The sequence below is a fragment of the Telmatherina bonti genome (genome assembly GCF_933228915.1).
Source record: "Telmatherina bonti genome assembly, chromosome: 19".
NCBI lineage: Eukaryota > Metazoa > Chordata > Actinopteri > Atheriniformes > Telmatherinidae > Telmatherina > Telmatherina bonti.
The window spans coordinates 32,655,412-32,677,665 of record NC_136617.1 but is presented as its reverse complement, the minus strand read 5'-3'; the positions used below and the strand labels follow the sequence as shown (position 1 = coordinate 32,677,665).

The following is a 22,254-nucleotide window of genomic DNA, read 5'->3' as shown; positions in this document are numbered from 1 at the left end:
TTTCTATGGACCTGAATTCTGTGTCCTTAACAATGCTTGAATTGAATAGTTTGTTGATTTTATTAGATAGTTTTTACATCTTTCGAGTGTTTCCTGGGGAACAAAATTCGCAGCTCAAACGGATATGTCGTAGGTTAAAATTAAGGCGTTCGGTTTATATACCCTGTAAGCCGCAGTTAGAGTCCCGCTCGTTGTTGTCAGTTAAAAAAGTTATTGACTCCGCCCGCGCGGGTTACCGTGTAGTAGAAAACTAAGATCCGTTGTGTTTTCGCGGGCTGTGTGTTGCATTTCCCGGGACCAGTAAAACCATAAGGACAGCTGCGAACATGGCTGGCATACTGGACGTCCCGAAACCAAGAATCAACTGCTCCATGCTGTCGCAGCACATCAACCGGGCGGTGTGCTTCGTCGGACGGGTTGGAAAGGTACGTTTGCAAAAGGATGACGGCTTGCTGTGGAGCGGAAACATCACGTTGTCTGCTCTGCTTTCAGGTTCATCCAACTGGGAAAACCTTCTCGGTGACAGACGGAGACGGGAAAACGGCGACAGTTGAGCTGAACGAACCCGTAAGTAAACTTTAAGTGCTGTTTGTGACGCGTTGGTGGTGCGGTGCGATCAGCTGTGGTGTGTTCAGCTGCAGGAGGAGCTGAGCGGCGTGGTGGAGATCATCGGGATGGTGTCCAGCAAAGGAGAGATAATGGCCACGACGTACAACATCCTACGGGAAGACAAGGGCGTCGCCTTCGGTAGGCTTCTGAGAGATAAATCTGTTTAATAAAGAGATGAACGGAGGTTTCTGAAGAGCTGAGTTGAAGTTTGGTGGGCGGTTCCTGTCGTCGCCATCTTGGCAGGGGCATGTGTGTCGTCTCGCCAAGTAAATCCAAATATGGGCAAAGAGGTGGAGCTGAGAGGGGGGCTGTGAGCATCGGGGTGGATGATTGACATCTAGCGAACTCTGAGATTTCTATAACTAAGAGCTCACTGAGCTAACCCGGAGATAACAGGAACTAACCAGTTAATGGAGGTAAGTGTGCTAAAGCTAAGTCACGTTGTTAACCGGCTAAAAACCGCGGTTGTTCTACGTTCTTATTTGAAGAGGGAGATCGAGTACCTGTCAATCAAAAGGACACGCCCCCAAGTATGCCGAACTTCGAGATTAAAATGACTTTTAATCGGGCAAACTAGGAAAAAATTCACTCCCCCCACAGTTGTCATGAAGGTAAACCTGACCTAATAACCAAAAATGGATTTTTGAACCAGGCTTTACCTGGTTTACCTTCATGACAACTGTGGTGGGCGTAAATTTTTTTCTAACTCGCCCGTTTAAAAGTAATCGAATCTCAAAAGTCGGCATATTTAGGGGCGCGTCCTTTTGATTGACAGGTACCTGATCTCCCGCTTCAAGTAAGAAGAACGTAGAACAACTGAAGTTTTCAGCCGGTTAGCAACGTGACTTAGCTTTAGCCCTCTACCTCTGTTAGCTGGTTAGCTCCTGTTATCTCCGGGTTAGCTCTTAGCTACAGGCAGCTCGGAGTTTGCTCGATGTCAATCATCCACCATGACTGACACAACCCCCCTCTCAGCTCCACCTCTTTGCCCATATATGGATTCACCTGGCGAGACGACACCTACGGGAGACGTCACGGAGACTCCGTCCATCTTTCATAAATGGTCTGTGAGTGTTTCGTACAGTGACGTGTTTTTTTATTCCCCTGTAGATCTGGAGCTGTACAACGAAGCCCTGAAAGTCATCCATGATTTCCCACAGCACTACCCTTTTGTGGTGGCGGCCAGTGGGTGAAACCTGCATGTGCAGACTGTGTCCATTTGTTTGTTTTTGTGTCTAATTTCTGCAGCAACGAAAAAAAGTTTTGTACAGATGTTTTGCAATAAATTGATTAAGTTTAACGGAATAAGTGGAAATTATTTCTGCTTTTTTTTTCCAGAAAAAATCTGTGCTAAACTGTGAAAAAATACTCTTATGAAGGTTGCTTTGGACAAAACCGTCTGCTAAAAGACTATAGAATAGAATACAATATATAAAATAATATAAGTAATTCCCTGTTTAAATTTGCATCCAGCCATGTGGGGTAAAAACAAAAAACACTGCTATTCCTTCTTAAATCAGCATCACTGGGGGATAATTTCCTGCTTATACGGCTTTATGAGGACTGCAAAACAACGGTCTGGCAGATGGACGACCGCAAACTGGTCGCCCGACAACTGAAGGCTGCTGTAAGGTCATCCTCCAAGATGGTGGCAAACTGAAAAGTGGGTGGAAACTGACTCCAGATCATGCAAAGCCAGAAAAGTGGTGAGAAACAACAAAAACTGGTCTAGAGGACTGGGAAACGACTAGCTAGATGCACATCCACAGAAGCTCGATCAAGCTGCTGATCAGTGATGATCTGCGGCTGGAATCAGGCAGATGTGTCCAAATAAAACCACAATAAAATAATTGGCTTCCTTTTGCTAAGTCCATGTTTCTCCAGTCAGGTTCTGTAACAAGAAGGAAGGAGGATCAGCACCATCTGCAGATCTAAACCCTGGTTAAATAAATAAAACAACCTCTGAACTGACTAAAAGGACGATGGAGGGTCAGAAAGCATCAAACAGAGCTGTGGTCACAAGCTGATCTCTGCATGTTTAGTCAAAACATTACAAGGATTTTTATCTTATAATTTCATTTTCATAAAAACTAATTCACTTTAAACAATAATTAAGGTAGAAAATTCAGAGACAGTTTGCAGTTTAAAGCTGTTCAGTTCATGAATATGTCTAATCTTCTGTCTGCGTTCATTACTTCCACTAACAGCTGGTTTAAAAGAAACTTTTACAGAGTCTGGATGTTGTGACTTGCAGTTCATGAGTCTGATATGAGACAGGAACGCCGTGTGTGAAACGAGTAATGTGGTGGATCTCACCTGCTTTACCTGCATCTTTCTGCACGTTGCTGCAGACTAAACCACATCATGAAGCACGAGGTTGTGTGAGACTATTATGTCTGATATGAGACAGGAACGCCGTGTGTGAAACGAGTAATGTGGTGGATCTAACCTGCTTTACCTGCATCTTTCTGCACGTTGCTGCAGACTAAACCACATCATGAAGCACGAGGTTGTGTGAGACTAATAAATATTTTATTTGCAGACATTTTTGAACAAGCTCAGTTTTTAGCAAGTGAAAATAAAAAAACCTAGCTGACTGGATCCTGCTTTTAAACACAAACACGCTGCATAGTCTTTTAGTTTAAAATGTATCCACATTAACAGACTATATAACATGAAAAAAAGAAACATGTAAAAGCTGATCAGAAGCTAAAATCCTTCTTCATCCTCTGGTCATTCACCGTTCAGACCAGCAGGTGGCGCTGCGACCTGACAAACTCCAGGAATCCTCAAGAGGCTGAAAATGGGCTTCATTTCACACGTGTGCTTGGAATAAACTGTTTATATGCTGAATTACAACCTGACTCTGATGGATTGTAGATTATTAGATTCAGTAATCACATATCATTATAAACCAGTTTGTTAACTTGTTTCTAATGGTTTTTCTTTTGGTTTGGAAAGCTGCCATATGCAAGTTATTAAAAAACTTTTCACAGCTGGAAGAATTCCTTTGGTTTACATTTATAATATCAACCTTCACGAAACACAAAGTTAATGTATTCATTAACATACAGTCCTGATATCAGAAGTGATGCTCCTGGTAAAACTAGTTTCCCAGTTTGAACCCTCTGACTGGTTTGTGGTTACCCATCCAAATCAAGCAACTATTTAATGATTTATGTACCAGCTTTTTCACCGTTATTTTTAAAGGCAGTGGCAGTATGGACTGTCTGATTTTTGTACGCACTTCCAAAACCCAGATAATATAAAAAATGAAAGGATTTAGAAAATTATAAATATTAAGATAAAGGTGGATCATTATATATTTGTTCCAGTTAACAAAAACCAACAAAAAGCCTGAAAGTGACGTGGAAAAGGCTGGTACAGTAAGTCAAAAATTCATTTCATCCCGTCTCACTACCTGACACTGATTTCCAGCAAAAAAAACAAAAACACCGCCCCCGGACGTGACATAAAAAACCTGTCTTACCCCACCGTTCTCACACTCATCAAAAAGCTAATAACAAACTTTAAATAAAAATCTATCTGTGTGGTATAACCGAATATACTAAAGTACAATACAAAAAATAATTTAAATAACAACCATTTCTCATAAAAGAAAACAAAACCACAGAAATGGCCTCTTCAATTTATGTATTTATTTATTTACATGATCAGTTCAAGACATAACTGGTTAATGTATGTCATGCTGGTTCAGAGTGGTGTGTATGAACTGGATCTGGTGATTCTGACTGGACACAGCATCCAATCGCAGCTCCATGTTTATTCATGCAGTTTGGACATTAGACCAAGAAGCGACTCACTGGTCATGCAACTGTAAAAAACACTGTATGTTACAAGAGATGTAACATTTTCACAGATACCAACAACTTTTCAGTGGAAAGAAACAGAAAAAAGCTCATTCTACACCCTTCATTCCAGGAAATTAATCAAAAATATATATTTTGACACCTAAGACTTTCTTGCAGCCTTTTCATGAAATGAAAACTAATATTATAAGCTACAGTTTCAAAATTTTGTAAATTCCAACAGTTATTTTTATATTCATTGAACAAGAAACAAAAGTAATTTATTAATTTATATAAGGTTTGATTCCAACAGTCATAGAAAAAAAGCATCCATTCATTCATTTTCTAAACCACTTAATCCAATTCAGGGTTGTGGGGAAGCTGGAGCCTATCTTGTGATGTTCAGCTGGTTTAGCAGTGACAGGTGAGGGTGTCAGGATTGGCTATAAAAAACCATCCATAAAATGTTTAGTCTTTCCAAGTGGGCCATCACTTTATTTCTAGCTCTAATCACTAATCTAACTTTTTAAAATACAACCAGAAAGGATTAAAGTGTATGAATAATTACAACAGTTCATTAAGAACTTCATTATTCAGGGTTATGAAACTAAATTAAACTAATTATGTTTTTGACCCTTCACTTGGAGGATATCTCACACTTATGGTCCATGACTGTGGACATGAAAAGATGAGTAATTTTAAATTATATCTCTAGATATAGTGACCTTACCAGAGGTCGTGGAGTGAACGACCCATACATCCCAATCCAGCAGCTTACGTCTAAGATGGTGGTTGGGCCAGAAACTACATTTCTGCTGGAGACGCTGGAGAGGAAACGTGGGAAGCGAGGATAAAAGAAAAAGGAAGACGGAGCACGAAAAGAGCCAGCAAGATGGAGGAGAACACCAGAAGTACCAACCCTCCCTAACCCTAACCAACTGGACCAGGACCCAGCAAACACTGATTAGGACAGTGAAAGAAGAAAAATAAAATGTTCTGTTTGTGATTTCTGGCTTGGTTTGTTACTTCCTCCACAGGTCTCCCCTCACTAATACATCTTCGGAATCTCTCAAATCTTACAATATTATTAAAAAACAAACAACCCAAAGAGAATGCATTCCATATGAATGTAGCTGCCAACATTTCACACATCTCCAGCTGCATTGGAATGACCCAGTAGAAATGGGCTCAGCATGAAGACCAGAATAAAAAAGATCAGGATAACTTAACACGTAGTCCACCTGCCAGAGTCTTAAAAGCTTATAAACCAACATTTACCATCTCAATCAACATTTACAAACAATTCCCAGTTCTGTCTAATTCACTGTGTTCCAACCACAATCCAGTTAAACAAATCTATGGTATTATATGATCAACATTATTATAATTTATAATAAATGTTTTATGCTAATTAATACAATTATTAATAAGCTGAGGATTCCAATATATAACAGATGTGGTCCATAAGCCCCGGTCCCAAACTGTGGGTCACTGGGTCTGCGGACACTCGCGTCTCCATGAAATTTTCCTGGTCATCTGCATATATTATTTATTTTAGGACAATTTAAAGCTACATGAAGCTTGATGACTTAAACATCCACTTTTAAGATTAGCTGATTCTTCGCGAAGTCCCACCGTAGACCTGCCACTGACATATCGTATGTCAGCAACAGTAACTGAGAGAAAAGGGTCTGGCATGCTTTCTCTTCTTGCAAAAAATGCCAAAGCCATGCATATGCGGCTCTTGGGTTTGGGTGATATAGTTTTCACCTACCAAAACCCAAAACATATTGGACAGATGCCACATGTGGTGAATCACATGGCGTGGAAGACCTCACTCACAGCTGAATCCATCAAAGATGGAAAAAAACACTATGTTTGTTCCAAAATAAGTTGCTAGTGCCAGCTAGCACGCAGTTGTTAGCTACAAGGCTAGCAGAATATTAGCTGAAAGTTACCAGAACTTTAACATTGAGAAAGGCTGTTGTTCACCACTTGAGTCTATACAAATAAATCAGATAAACCCTGAGTAAAAACACTTAGGAACATGTTCCAACATAAGACATCAACATCTACAGTGAGTCAGACATTAATGTTAGCTTAAAATAAAACAGTATATTGACTCACCCTGCAATACAATGTTTCCAACCTCACTGGGTTGGACAAAAACCACACAAGCATGCAGGTTTTGGTTGCTTCACCCACAATGCACTGTGTTTTATCAGCCATCCACTTTGCATTGAACTTGCAGTATTTGGTTGACATGAAGTGGATGGAGACTTTCTGAGCAAACAAGCTTGCAACCTATTACAACTGACAAACTGACTGGTTTCTTTTGATAAACTTTATAAAGAAGTATATCTGAGTATCATCTGCATAGCAACAAACATTTATAGATAGATAAATAAATAGACAGACAGACAGACAGACAGACAGACAGATAGATAGATAGATAGATAGATAGATGGATGGATGGATGGATGGATGGATGGATGGATGGATAGGTAGGTAGGTAGGTAGGTAGATAGATAGATAGATAGATAGATAGATAGATAGATAGATAGATAGATAGATAGATAGATAGATATTTGACTAATAGTATTACCTAAAGGAAGAACATACAACAGGAAAAGTATCGGACCAAGTACAGAACCCTGCGGAACTCCATGATTAACTCTTGTGAGTGAAAAAGAAACAAACTGAAGAACTGAAGAACGAAATGAAGAACAAACTGGAATCTATCAAATAAGACAAGGTTTTATCTTATAGATGATGATAATGATCTATAAGAATTGGAATTTGGAATATCTCTATTGTAAGATTAATAGAGGTTCATTCATTCATTCCTAATTAGTGAGGTTGAATGGAAAATACCAAGTGTGAGTAGACACATGCTAGCTGTTAGGCTCAGATTCTCTGTTTCAGCATTTTATTTGTCCCTTTCACACAGATTGTCACAAGTCAGGAAATATGCACATGTTTAAAGCAGACAGTCCATTGTAAAAATGTTCAAAATGACCTTTAGAAATAGCTGAAGAATCCGGTGGTCATCAGTAAAAGCAAGTAAGACACAGTCACAATGGTAATGTGACTGTAATAATCTTCTACTTCACTACTGTGACAAAGCACCTTTATGCCCCAAACCAGCCTCTCATGGGCACAATGGCAAATTCAAATTTTTTTCTGCGACATGTTAGCTAACTGTGTTGTTTATGTGCTAAAAATGAATTATTTCAATGATTTCTCTGCATAAATGGTTTAATTCCAACAGTTTGAGTAAAAATTGCAAATTTCTTAACAATTGTCTGCTGATTCCTCAAATTTCATTCATGACCCCCAGTTTGAGAGCCACTGCTGTACTCAACACAATGAGGAAGTAACAAGTTCAATCAGAGGCTTCTTCAGGTCATCTGCAACACAGAAAGGTTCAGTCGTGCCACTCCTGCAGCAGCCATCGGTCTCTGGAACAAGACAATCACTCGCTATTAATTATTATTATTAAAAGTACATAAAATACTTGCTTTTTATTTTTATGTGTTTTAAATACATAAGCAAAGACCTAAAGTCACTCGCAGCTTGTTTTTATATTCTGCATCACATTAGTTGCATTTTTACTTTCTGAAGTTTATCATTGAGTAAATAAAGAAAGTATTTCACCGTCACATAATTGCAGAAAATACAGTGAAATCGATGATTAGTTGTCCTTTGGCTTTTGTTATAAATCAGTGTGAAAGATGGTCGGAATCTCGCGGCGCCATAGGCTTGACTGTACCTTAACAGGATTTTAAGGCTGTAAGTTTGCCAACCGGTTCAGAACGCAGACATAAATTGTGATCAAGCGAGAAGTGACAGCGATGAAATATGGCTTTATAGTAAACCAGCGTATAGATGCGTATATCATTAGTGAAAAGTCAGGGTGATAGTGTCAACTGCTGTAAAAAAAAAAAAAAACTGCTGTGTGGGTCACACTGCGCTCAGTGCGATGGGTGGGAGAGGAGTAGCCCGGAGGAAGGCAGCTGCCGTGTTTCAGCAAGTTGAGACACTGCTGTTTATGTTGCAGCATCTGCTCCATCTGCCTCCATCCACAGATACTATCACTTCCATCTCCCACACTTCGTCACGGAAACATTCTCCTTCCTGTCACGGCCAATCCTCGTCAAACCCAGCACACACATCCTTTTCCGTCTAATTGATCCTTTTTCTATTGGGCTCGGAGAAATATGTTGTTTTAGAACCGCAGAGACGGAGTTTCATCCACACATTTTAGGACTGTTGTGCAACGGAAGCTGCTGATTGTATTATCATTACAGTTTTCACGGAGCGATGCAGGATAACTCATTCCTTCCAGTCTGATCCACCGTAATTCCTGATGTTTGTTGTGAAACGTCTCCATCTGATCCAAAATGCTACAGCGAGGTTTCTGAAGAGGACGCTCATCACATCAGACGTCATATTTCTGCAGCTTAACCGTCTCTTCCTGGACTTCCTGTTAAAGCCGGAATCAAGTTTGAAATTCTTCTCCTCACAAATAAAATTAGTGACAAAGATCCTTTAGATCTGAAAGATCTCAGAATTCCAGATGGTCCCAACAGACCACTTCATTTCCAGACTGCAAGTTGGTTCCCAGAGGTTCTAGAACCAGACTGGGATTCAGAACCAGGAGTTACGAGACCCTCCTGGGAACAAGCTCCCAGTCTGGCTTCAGAAAGCAGAACCCCTCTATACCGTTTGATCAGGGGTGTCCAAGTCCGGTTCGAGAGATCAAATGGCTGAAGTCCCTCTACTGCATGTCATACAGGGACATGTCATGCATGGACTGGGAGACGTCCCATGATGCACTGGTGGACGTCCCATGATGCACTGGTGGACGTCCCATGATGCAGTGGGAGACGTCCCATGATGGACTGGGAAACGTTCCATGATGCGTCCCATGATGGATGATGGACTGGGATACGTCCCATGATGCACTGGTGGACGTCCCATGATGCACTGGGAGACGTCCCATGATGGACTGGGAAACGTTCCATGATGCGTCCCATGATGGATGATGGACTGGGAAACGTTCCATGATGTGTCCCATGATGGATGATGGACTGGGATACGTCCCATGGTGCACTGGCAGACGTCCCATGATGGACTGGGAAACGTTCCATGATGCGTCCCATGATGGATGATGGACTGGGAAACGTTCCATGATGCGTCCCATGATGGATGATGGACTGGGAAACGTTCCATGATGCGTCCCATGATGGATGATGGACTGGGATACGTCCCATGATGCACTAGGAGACATCCCATGATGAACTGGGAGATGTACCATGATTGACTGGGAAACGTCCAAGATGGACTGGGATACGTCCCCTGATATACTGGGAGATGTCCCTTGATGCACTGGGAGACGTCCCATGATAGGCTGGGACACGTCCCTTGATGCACAGGGAGACGTGCCATGATGCACTGGGATACGTCCAAGATGGACTGGGATACGACCCATTATATACTGGGAAACGTCCCTTGATGAAATGGCAGACGTCGCATGATGGACTGGGAAATGTACCATGATATACTGGGAAACATCCATGATGCACTGGGAGACGTCCCATATACTGGGAGATGTCTCATGATACACTAGAGACGTTCCATGATGCACTAAAAGGCTTCCCATAATGCACTGCTAGACGTTCCATGATGCACTGGGCACGTCTCTGCTGTCTATACTCTACATGTAGAAACTTCTGACATTGATGTTGTCATTCATGTGTTTCTCAGCAGAAGCCTGGACCAGAGTTCTGCTGCTGGTTTAGGTGTCCTCTCTACCCTAACCATTCCAGAAAGATGAGCCTCCTTCCTGGTTCTGGTTCTGATGGAGGTAGCTGAGTGGTTACTAAGGTGTGCATGGGTTCAGAGGATCTGGGTTCACGTCCTCTATGGACCCCTCTGGGTCTTCAGATAGACTCTCTAGATGCTAAAACGTGGCAACACACCACTCTGTAGGCAAACATGCATAAGATACAGCGTCAATTTTCATAACCAGGAAAAAAAACATCTTTTAAATTTTGTTATTAGTGTCTTTATCATCATGTCCAGGTGAAAATAGAGGTTTCTGAGCTGGAGGGTCACATATCCATCACACTTCACCCCACTCCACTGTTCCTGACAGCTGATGATCATCAATAGCACATCAGGAACATCTTGGAGTTTTAAGGGTTAAAGGGAAATGCAGGGATTTTCACCAGTCAATGTAAAAGTATCTCTGATTTTAGGCTTGAAGTGCTCAGAGTGGTATCCAAACTGCTGCACTGAAACATGAAGAAGAGAAATTCTTTGGGCAAAATGAGGCACGTTTCATTGCTTCCTTCACAGAAGCTGTCAGGAAGAGTTATCCTCCTGATCGGTGAGTCCAGACTGACCACACAGAATCTTCTTTATCTCTGTCATCATCAGCCCCGATAAAGTTCCTTCAAAGTTTCTTCCTTCATCCTTTTTATGATGCAGTTCTGTCCTTGTTGTTAACCCACAAATGACCACAATAACTCCTCCATGGATCTTATAAATCTTCCGGTGTTTAAACCATTACCATTCCTCTGGAGGTTATTGGTTCATTTTCTACATACCAAGGTGGACACTGTGATAATTCCTTCCCACTGAAGCTGTCAATGAGCACTTCTTCATTATGTAATGTGAGCCAACACGTCTAAAAATCCGCTGCATATCAATCACATGCATCAGGGCCCCAGAGCAGGTCTGGTGCACGGATCGTATGAAGCTGTCAGGCCTGCCACGGTTTGAAATGCCACAGGGAGTGTTAACAAATGATCTGAGCATTGCAAGTTCAAGAAGTTTTCATACCTTGGAGCTGCTCCTGCTGACGTCCTCGGGCTCTAAAACTGTTACTGCAGCCGAGATGGCGGCATGTTAGCCTCTGAAGTTGTGTTTAACTTTCCTTCTACTTTACCTGCAGTAAGAAGGTAATGCGATGTCACCAGTACAGCCCTCCCACATCATTACAGCTCTTCCACTGTGCTCCACTGAAGGTAGCGCATTGCACAGAGACCATCCCTGCACCTACACAGCTCAGGAATCTAAAGTCTAAAGCCATTTCAAAAGGTTCAGAGTCGGGTTAAGACTCTATCTGCTGTTTTTCATTCAGGTATGCAGCTCAGAGCTGCAGATTCATCACTGGAGATGTGAACTCACAACTGGGAATGATCAACTTGGAGAACTCTGACCGGGCACAAAGCAAAAAGTACACTTTGAAAGTCAAAGATGATTATGGCAGATGTGATTCGTCACCTTTCTGTCATCACTGTTTTAGTAATGGTACCAAGACTGGGGGTGTGTATGTGGGGAGTAGGTTGGTGATAGGGGGGCGTGATGGTGTGGGTAGGATTGGGTGTGCTTGTGTATAAGGAGGAGTTTTAATGTGGATAGAGGAGGTGTAGGGAGGTGTGTGTGTGTAGAGTGGAAGTGGGGTGGGGGAGTGTGCGATGGGGCGTGAATAAAGGGGAAATAAATAAGTGGGGGTGGGGGAGTGGAGTTTTTGATTGTGTGTTTGTAGGTGGAGGGATGGGATGGGAGGTGTGGGCATGTATAGAGGGTAGTGTTTGAGTGGAGGCGGTAAGGTGGGTTGGGGTATGTGTGTGTACGGAAGAGTGGGTGATTGGTGGTGGGGTGCGTGTGTGTGTGGATAAAGAAGGGAGTGTGTGAATGGGGTTGAGTAGGAGGTTGCTTGTTGAGGTGTGTAGATAGGGAGCTAGTGGCGGGGGGGTTATGTTATGGGGTTTGTTTAGGGGAGAATGGGAGTGAGGACAGGGGGTTAGGGGAGTGTGAGATGGAGTGTATGTAAAAGAGGGGGTGTGGAGGGTGTGTGTAGGGAGGGAGTATGTGTGCGTGAGTGTGTGACGGTATATGTGTGGGTGTGGTTGGGGGGGTCTTGTGCCTGGGCAACACAGCCCATGCATGGGGGTGTAGCCTGGGGGCCACTCAATGGCAGTCTGGGGATCCTGGCTCTCCGTTGGTGTGGGCTGGGCCCTCTGCCTGCGGGGGTGGGGGATTGCTTTTGGGGTCTTGGGGCCCTGGGACCCGCGCTCTGTCTGCCCTGGGTGGTCCAAGCCTGCTGAGGCTTGTTACCCTTGACTGCAAGGAGCTCTTGCTGGGGCCCCCCATCTACCGCCTCCTGGGTGGGTGCATGGCTGGCACTCTACCAGTGGAGTGGTTGGGGGTATGTGCTTGGGGAGGCTGCCGGTTGCCCGGGTCTCGGGGGTTCTCCTGGCCTTCCTCTTGCTTTGGTTCTTTTTCTTTGTCTTTGTGTGGGCGGGGCCACATTGGCATGATCAGTTTTCTCTGAACACGTTCCACTATGTATGTTCTGCATGTGTCATAGTCACTGTGTCATCTGCAGGTTTATTTATTTACAGCCGCTTTTTTAGTTTGTCTTTCTTTTAACTTATTTAACTTGTTAGGCCTCCGCAGGGGGAATATCAATCTAAGGTTGGCTTGTATGTGTGTGTATGTATATGTATATATGTTCATACAGATGAGTGCGTATATGTGTATTTGCCAATATATGTGCATATGTATGTTTTTCTTTCTCTATCTCTTTATCTCTTTCTATTTCTCTTTCTCGATGAAGTGTTTTCTCTGTTTTCTCTTCTTTCTCCTCTTCAATCCTCTCCGCTCCGGTACAGCAGTGCAAACTCTGCAATACAAACAATCGTGCAATTTATTTTGCAGGTTAATGCAACACATGCTGAACAAAATACGGTAATGGTTTTCTCTTGACTACTGTTGACTCTTTCTTTTTTACATGAATTAATTTATCAATATGCCCTGCGATGGACTGGCGAGCTGTCCAGGGTGTACCCTGCCTGTCACCCAAAGCCGGCTGGGATAGGCTCCAGCTTCCCCGCGACCCTGAATTGGAATAAGCGGTTCGGAAAATGAATGAATGAATGAATTTATCAATATAGAGATACAGTTGTACAAAGTCTAAAAATAAAGTATTGTACTGCTATTGTATAACTAGAAAAAGAGTGCAAACCTCTGTCAAGGCGTTTAAAAAGTTCCTGGATCCAAACGGTGATCCGTATCACCACCAAAATTAAATCAGTTTTTACTTTCCACATTTCTAACAAGTCCTGAAAATTTAATGAAAATCTGTTTATATAATCTGTTTTTAATCTGTTTACATAACTTTTTAAGTTATTTTGGACACAAAGAGACAAACAAATTAAGCCCATTAAAACATAACCTCTTTGGCGGAGGTAATTATACTACCATGTTAAACTCTCTTTGTGAAGCATCATCATCACATTTTTCCAAAAACACCTCATAGAAGTCAAATTTAACTCTACAGCAAGATTGGAAAGTGGAGACCCATTCAATATGGCGGTGACACTGGCTTACTCTCCAGTGCACAATGAGGTGTCTATGTATAATTGATGTCTATGCAATACATGCCTAGCTTAACATTGAAAGTTGGCTCAGATATGCGGAAGCTGCAGGATTTATTCTGAGTTGTGCCAAATAAACAAAATATCTTCATGACATCTCTTATAATTTGACATTTTGTGTGAGATGCAACGTAGCTGAAGAGTTTGATGTAATATGTGTCCATGTTGTGTAAAAGTTGTGTCATTAAAGATGCACAAACAATGACGATATATCAGACATCTTTGGTCGTTATGTTTAAAGAGTTTCCACATAGCCTGAGTTTGATGTAATGCCCTCTAGTGGATGTTCTGGTGACAATCATCTTACCTAGGCAAATTTGTGAAATATGGCAAAGGATACATCCCACAATGGCTGTGTAATTCTCTCATGACAATGCATCCATCCTGGAGCCAGCTGTGATCTGATCGACAAAAACTGATGACTGAAGGCCTGTTTATATTCGAGCAACATCTGCATCAGGACCAGCTTGTGTAGCTGATGCAGATACAGTGTGTGTTTACACTCGAGCATAGCACAGCAGAAATAAACATGTTTACAGCCTGGTACAAAAATCCATTTTAGGTTTAATAGGTCAGGTTTACCTTCATGAAAACTGTGGAGGGAGTGAATTTTTTTCTAACTCCCCCATTTAAAAGTAAAGTAACCTTGAAATTTGGCATATTTTTATACTTGTCTTTTTGATTGACACGTGCCCGTACGCTCACAGCCCCCCTTCTCAGCTCCACCTCTTTGCCCATTTTTGTATTTGAGCCATGAGACGACATGCATACCCCTGCCAAGATGGCGATGGTAGGAACCGCCCATCGACCGTCAATTCAGCTCTTCAGAAACCTATGGGTGACATCACGGAGGCTCTGTCCATCTTTTTATATAAAGTCTATGGGCGTAACCGACCAACTGTGGTCCTTCGAGCGCATCATCCTGCAGGTTTTTGATGTTTCCCATCAGTAACGCACCTGATGGAAGTAAATGGATCATTAGCAAGTTTCGGCAGAGCTTGGTAACAGTTAGAGGTCCATTTTATTTCTGTCCGCTGCGGCAGGGAAACATCTAAAACCTACGGCACCATGGCTGATTCAGCAAAGAAACACAAGAACACAACATCACAACAAGAGGGGGAATGGGACAGAGCAGGAGAAAAGTTTAGTCTTTTACTAGTTGGAGAGATCGGACAGGACAGGTAGATGGATGCTGGATCAGCCGTCGATGGAACGGCTTCTTTAAGAGGAGCTGTCTGCTGTTCACATGTAGACTCAGCATTTTACGGATTCCTTAACTGAGGAGATGGATAAGTAGAACTGTGGAGATGATTGTGATCTTACGGGCAAATTTCCTGAAAGATTTCTTCCAGATTTTAGGTGGCAGATAAATAAGTTTGCCAGCAACAGTGGCTGTCTGTCTGCTAACCAGTGATGGACATATGATAGCTGCCATTCGTTTCTCAGGACTAAATCGTAAGTCGACTTCATGAAGAGGCTGAACTATCCCTAAAGGTGAGTTGATATAAATGTTTGGTAACGCTTTCACATTTTAAACAAATTAATGTACTAACCTAGAATTTTCTGCATACATGATGTGGTGATTGATGCGAAAGGTCCTGCTTTGAAGGCTTGTGAAAAATGAAAGCTGAAACTGGGAGGGAGGTGGATCACTCAGTGCGTGCATGGAGAAACCGGCTGGATGGCGATGGCTGCGGGGACTATGGGAAGAGACGGGTGGTAAAGCTGGTGGTGGCACTGTCTGCAGACAGCTCTGTGTTAAGACAACACAGCCAGGCGGCAACAAAGACAATGCCATACTGCGAGTTTAGAGAGCACTTCCTGATGTAGTTCAACATATTTTGAATAGTCCAATAAGCTTTTGAAGCACACAGTTGCACACAAAGTCTCCCTTGATGTGACTTGATGTGGAGCACCACCAGTGATGGATAAAAAAAGCTGCTCCAGCCTTGCAGCTTCCAAAGTGCCGCGCACATTACTGGTGACAAAAGCAGTTAAACCTTAAACCCTCCGCTGGCGTTTTCTCACATTTTTATCAACTTTTTCCTCATTAATTGGTATTTTTACACCTCTGTGGGATGGATTTATGCAAAAAACTGTATTTTAATGTGATGTTTTACTTTTATCCAATGTCTCTTTTCTTTCTCATCTTTTATATTTGGTTGATCTTTATGGTCAATTTGAGTCCATTCACAAAAACCCTTTAAATACATGTTTTTTCATTTCAGTTAGGACATTATTTATTTATTTTTTACAAAAAACACAAAAGATTAAACATCTATACTACATGTGAGGACGATGGGCTATCACAGTGGTGATAATAATTCTGCATCATGTTAAAGATTAGATAAGAACAGATTTGACTGTATTTGTATTTTTTTTACATAGTGTCATCTTACATAAATATTTTATTTTTTATGAAACAATTTAAGACACAATCAAAACTACAAAACATTCAATACTTTTAGGACTTTTAACCTGTTAAATACCAAATTTATTTAAATTATGAATTATTCGTTGATGAGAATCTCCCGGCCCTGCGATGGACTGGCGAGCTGTCCAGGGTGTACCCTGCCTGTCGCCCAAAGCCAGCTGGGATAGGCTCCAGCTTCCCCGTGACCCTGAATTGGAATAAGCGATTTGGAACATGAATGAATGAATGAATGAGAATCTCCCGTTCCACCTCATCGTGATGAGAATCTCCCGTTCCACCTCATCGTGATGAGAATCTCCCGTTCTACCTCATCGTGATGAGAATCTCCCGTTCCACCTCATCGTGATGAGAATCTCCAGTTCCACCTCATCGTGATGAGAATCTCCCGTTCCACCTCATCACGATGAGAATCTCCCGTTCCACCTCATCACGATGAGAATCTCCCGTTCCACCTCATCATGATGAGAATCTCCCGTTCCACCACATCACCATGAGAATCTCCCGTTCCACCTCATTACCATGAGAATCTCCCGTTCCACCTCATCATGATGAGAATCTCCCGTTCCACCTCATCGTGATGAGAATCTCCCGTTCCACCTCATCGTGATGAGAATCTCCCGTTCTACCTCATCGTGATGAGAATCTCCCGTTCCACCTCATCGTGATGAGAATCTCCAGTTCCACCTCATCGTGATGAGAATCTCCCGTTCCACCTCATCACGATGAGAATCTCCCGTTCCACCTCATCACGATGAGAATCTCCCGTTCCACCTCATCATGATGAGAATCTCCCGTTCCACCACATCACCATGAGAATCTCCCGTTCCACCTCATTACCATGAGAATCTCCCGTTCCACCTCATCATGATGAGAATCTCCCGTTCCACCTCATCGTGATGAGAATCTCCCGTTCCACCTCATCGTGATGAGAATCTCCCGTTCCACCTCATCATGATGAGAATCTCCCGTTCCACCTCATCACCATGAGAATCTCCCGTTCCACCTCATCACCATGAGAATCTCCCATTCCACCTCATCACCATGAGAATCTCCCGTTCCACCTCATCACCATGAGAATCTCCCGTTCCACCTCATCATGATGAGAATCTCCCGTTCCACCTCATCACCCTGAGAATCTCCCGTTCTACCACATCATGATGAGAATCTCCCGTTCCATCACATCACCATGAGAATCTCCCGTTCCACCTCATCATGATGAGAATCTCCCTTTCCACCTCATCATGATGAGAATCTCCCGTTCCACCACATCATGATGAGAATCTCCCGTTCCACCTCATCACCATTAGAATCTCCCGTTCCACCTCATCATGATGAGAATCTCCCGTTCCACCTCATCACCATGAGAATCTCCCGTTCTACCACATCATGATGAGAATCTCCCGTTCCATCACATCACCATGAGAATCTCCCGTTCCACCTCATCGTGATGAGAATCTCCCGTTCCACCTCATCATGATGAGAATCTCCCATTCCACCTCATCATGATGAGAATCTCCCGTTCCACCTCATCACCATGAGAATCTCCCGTTCCACCTCATCATGATGAGAATCTCCCGTTCCACCACATCGTGATGAGAATCTCCCGTTCCACCTCATCGTGATGAGAATCTCCCGTTCCACCTCATCATGATGAGAATCTCCCGTTCCACCTCATCACCATGAGAATCTCCCGTTCCACCTCATCACCATGAGAATCTCCCGTTCCATCACATCACCATGAGAATCTCCCGTTCCACCTCATCATGATGAGAATCTCCCGTTCCACCTCATCACGATGAGAATCTCCCGTTCCACCTCATCACCATGAGAATCTCCCGTTCCACCTCATCACCATGAGAATCTCCCGTTCCACCTCATCACCATGACAATCTCCCGTTCCACCTCATCGTGATGAGAATCTCCCGTTCCACCTCATCACGATGAGAATCTCCCGTTCCACCTCATCGTGATGAGAATCTCCCGTTCCACCTCATCACGATGAGAATCTCCCGTTCCACCTCATCACGATGAGAATCTCCCGTTCCACCTCATCATGATGAGAATCTCCCGTTCCACCACATCACCATGAGAATCTCCCGTTCCACCTCATCACGATGACAATCTCCCGTTCCACCTCATCATGATGAGAATCTCCCGTTCCACCACATCATGATGAGAATCTCCCGTTCCACCTCATCACCATGAGAATCTCCCGTTCCACCTCATCATGATGAGAATCTCCCGTTCCACCTCATCACCATGAGAATCTCCCGTTCTACCACATCATGATGAGAATCTCCCGTTCCATCACATCACCATGAGAATCTCCCGTTCCACCTCATCGTGATGAGAATCTCCCGTTCCACCTCATCATGATGAGAATCTCCCATTCCACCTCATCATGATGAGAATCTCCCGTTCCACCTCATCACCATGAGAATCTCCCGTTCCACCTCATCATGATGAGAATCTCCCGTTCCACCACATCGTGATGAGAATCTCCCGTTCCACCTCATCGTGATGAGAATCTCCCGTTCCACCTCATCATGATGAGAATCTCCCGTTCCACCTCATCACCATGAGAATCTCCCGTTCCACCTCATCACCATGAGAATCTCCCGTTCCATCACATCACCATGAGAATCTCCCGTTCCACCTCATCGTGATGAGAATCTCCCGTTCCACCTCATCACGATGAGAATCTCCCGTTCCACCTCATCACCATGAGAATCTCCCGTTCCACCTCATCACCATGAGAATCTCCCGTTCCACCTCATCACCATGAGAATCTCCCGTTCCACCTCATCACCATGACAATCTCCCGTTCCACCTCATCGTGATGAGAATCTCCCGTTCCACCTCATCACGATGAGAATCTCCCGTTCCACCTCATCACGATGAGAATCTCCCGTTCCACCTCATCATGATGAGAATCTCCCGTTCCACCACATCACCATGAGAATCTCCCGTTCCACCTCATCACCATGAGAATCTCCCGTTCCACCTCATCACCATGAGAATCTCCCGTTCCACCTCATCGTGATGAGAATCTCCCGTTCCACCTCATCGTGATGAGAATCTCCCGTTCCACCTCATCATGATGAGAATCTCCCGTTCCACCTCATCACCATGAGAATCTCCCGTTCCACCTCATCACCATGAGAATCTCCCATTCCACCTCATCACCATGAGAATCTCCCGTTCCACCTCATCACCATGAGAATCTCCCGTTCCACCTCATCATGATGAGAATCTCCCGTTCCACCTCATCACCCTGAGAATCTCCCGTTCTACCACATCATGATGAGAATCTCCCGTTCCATCACATCACCATGAGAATCTCCCGTTCCACCTCATCATGATGAGAATCTCCCGTTCCACCTCATCATGATGAGAATCTCCCGTTCCACCACATCATGATGAGAATGTCCCGTTCCACCTCATCACCATGAGAATCTCCCGTTCCACCTCATCATGATGAGAATCTCCCGTTCCACCTCATCACCATGAGAATCTCCCGTTCTACCACATCATGATGAGAATCTCCCGTTCCATCACATCACCATGAGAATCTCCCGTTCCACCTCATCGTGATGAGAATCTCCCGTTCCACCTCATCATGATGAGAATCTCCCATTCCACCTCATCATGATGAGAATCTCCCGTTCCACCTCATCACCATGAGAATCTCCCGTTCCACCTCATCATGATGAGAATCTCCCGTTCCACCACATCGTGATGAGAATCTCCCGTTCCACCTCATCGTGATGAGAATCTCCCGTTCCACCTCATCATGATGAGAATCTCCCGTTCCACCTCATCACCATGAGAATCTCCCGTTCCACCTCATCACCATGAGAATCTCCCGTTCCATCACATCACCATGAGAATCTCCCGTTCCACCTCATCGTGATGAGAATCTCCCGTTCCACCTCATCATGATGAGAATCTCCCGTTCCACCTCATCACCATGAGAATCTCCCGTTCTACCACATCATGATGAGAATCTCCAGTTCCATCACATCACCATGAGAATCTCCCGTTCTACCACATCATGATGAGAATCTCCCGTTCCACCACATCATGAGAATCTCCCGTTCCACCTCATCATGATGAGAATCTCCCGTTCCACCACATCATGAGAATCTCCCGTTCCACCTCATCATGATGAGAATCTCCCGTTCCACCTCATCACCATGAGAATCTCCCGTTCCACCTCATCATGATGAGAATCTCCCGTTCCACCTCATCCCAAAGCTGCTCTGCTGGATGTAGATCTGGTGACTGTGGAGCCGTTGGAGGACAGTGAACTCATCGTCATGGTGGAGATGATGTGAGCTTTGTGACATGGTGCATCATCCTGCTGGAAGTTTCCATCAGAAGATGCTACACTGTGCTCAGAAAGGGATGGACATGGTCAGCAGCAGGACTCAGGTAGGCTGTGGAGGTCAAACCATGTCATAAGATCAAACCTCCCCCTCCTCATTCCACCAGCAGCAGCCTGAAAAGCGTTGATGGATGGATCCAGTTTCCATGATGTTTTCAGCAAACAACAAAGCGAATATTAATGTGTTTAAGGTGACTTTTGAAAGCTGTTTCTTCTTAGCAGCAGCTTCTTCCTTTATTTCCCAGCTACAGCTAACTTGTTCCAGAAGGGTCAGGTGCAGCCCGCAGACACATCGTTGATTTATGTCATGAGGCCTGAACCTCGCCTGTCTCTTTGAATTATGGGAGCAGCTAATAGAACGTTTGAACCTTTCCAGCATATCCGGGCTTGTAGCCTTCATCTGAAAATCAGACTTTTCATCATTATGTCTTATTACAGTGAATAACTTGTTTTGTCGTTTTAGGAAACAGCAGCAGCAACAGGCTGTTTCAGACGTTGTTTCTTCATGCAGAAGCCGGGAACACATGAAGCCAACAAACTCCTTCAGTTTCCTCTCGGGACAAACTCATCTGAACTTTGTGGGCTCTTCTTATGTAAAGTTTTTTTTCTGAAATGAACCACATTTTTTATATACTGATATTCTTTTACAGACACGTTTGTGCCATCACTGAACATTAAACATGTTTAGTTTATTTTAGTATGTAAAGAAAAAAAAATGATTACATGAAAATAAGCATTCATCAATCCCCGAAGGGACACTTTTGAAGTTGTTAATAATAAAACCTCAGCTGTTAATTTATTTTGTAACATTTTTATTCTTCATTATTTTGCAAATAAAGTTTTCATTTTCTTATTTTTGTTTTCATATTTTGTTATTTAGCAGAAAAGCTTTTTATTTGATGAAGTTTAAGTGTATTTTATCATTTTTTTGTTCCTTTATTTCATTATCTTGTTGTTTAAAGTAATTCCTACCATTTGAACTAAGGAATTGTTAGCGGTTTGTGGACTTGTTTTTATCACTTCTCTTATTCCTTCCAGTTTTGCTGTTTGTTTTTAGTTGAAACCTTTGAAACACAGTGATAAATATAAATGTCTCCTTTCTGCTGATCTGTTCCATGTTTTCTTCTCATGTCCAAACAGACCTGCAGTGGCTTCTTCTCCTGGTGGGTCACACAGGTCAATGCCAATATTTTATTCACACATTGGGATGAAATCGTCCATCTTCCTGAACACCGTTGTGGGGTAAAAACAGTATTATCATCACTTCCACGTTAGAGTTCATTCACCTCTTAAATCATTCTGTCTCCATGTGTGGTGTTCATGAAGAGAACTTCTTCAAAGTAAAAACAGTGAATCTGTCATTTCTGGATTCCAAAGAGGGAATATCCAGATGTGCTCCGGATGACATCTTCAGGTGGTGAAAATCTCCTTTAATGAGAATTTTATCTGTAAAAAAAAAAACTTTAAAAGTAGTTTGAGTTTTCTTTGTACTCATTGTAAGTTTTATTGTGAAGGTAGAAACAGGAAGTTGCTGCAGGTTTGAATCCCTGACTGCTGCTGGAG

At 43.2% G+C, this 22,254-nt stretch overlaps 2 protein-coding genes across 3 annotated transcripts in view; both read left to right on the top strand.

Annotated features, from left to right (window-relative positions):
* Positions 1–298: 298 nt before the first annotated feature.
* On the top strand, positions 299–1,904 carry rpa3 (replication protein A3). 2 transcript variants are annotated; one of them, XM_079258401.1, is made up of 4 exons: positions 299–425; positions 493–567; positions 642–747; positions 1,720–1,904. In XM_079258401.1, the coding sequence occupies exons 1-4, from the start codon at positions 327–329 to the stop codon at positions 1,800–1,802; spliced, it is 363 nt and encodes a 120-aa protein (XP_079114527.1). In that variant the 5' UTR covers positions 299–326; the 3' UTR covers positions 1,803–1,904. The 2 variants fall into 2 exon arrangements, with proteins under 2 accessions (XP_079114527.1, XP_079114526.1); XM_079258400.1 differs by having other exon boundaries at positions 636–747.
* A 10,702-nt stretch (positions 1,905–12,606) lies between these two features.
* col28a1a (collagen, type XXVIII, alpha 1a) overlaps positions 12,607–22,254 on the top strand; it is a gene marked incomplete at both ends in the record, with an annotated part of 45,336 nt that continues 35,688 nt past the window's right edge. The window contains one exon of the mRNA XM_079258783.1: positions 12,607–12,639. Within this exon, the coding sequence (XP_079114909.1) occupies positions 12,607–12,639 (33 nt within the window). The remainder of the gene's footprint in view (positions 12,640–22,254) is intronic.

What these genes read in the sequence shown, in the direction of transcription:
- rpa3 (XM_079258400.1), top strand. Translation starts at nt 327, where the DNA reads ATGGCTGGCATACTGGACGTCCCGAAACCAAGAATCAACTGCTCCATG. An exon ending in TCGTCGGACGGGTTGGAAAG is followed by an intron (nt 426 to 492) that starts GTACGTTTGCAA and finishes CTCTGCTTTCAG; the next exon opens with GTTCATCCAACTGGGAAAAC. An exon ending in AGACAAGGGCGTCGCCTTCG is followed by an intron (nt 748 to 1,719) that starts GTAGGCTTCTGA and finishes ATTCCCCTGTAG; the next exon opens with ATCTGGAGCTGTACAACGAA.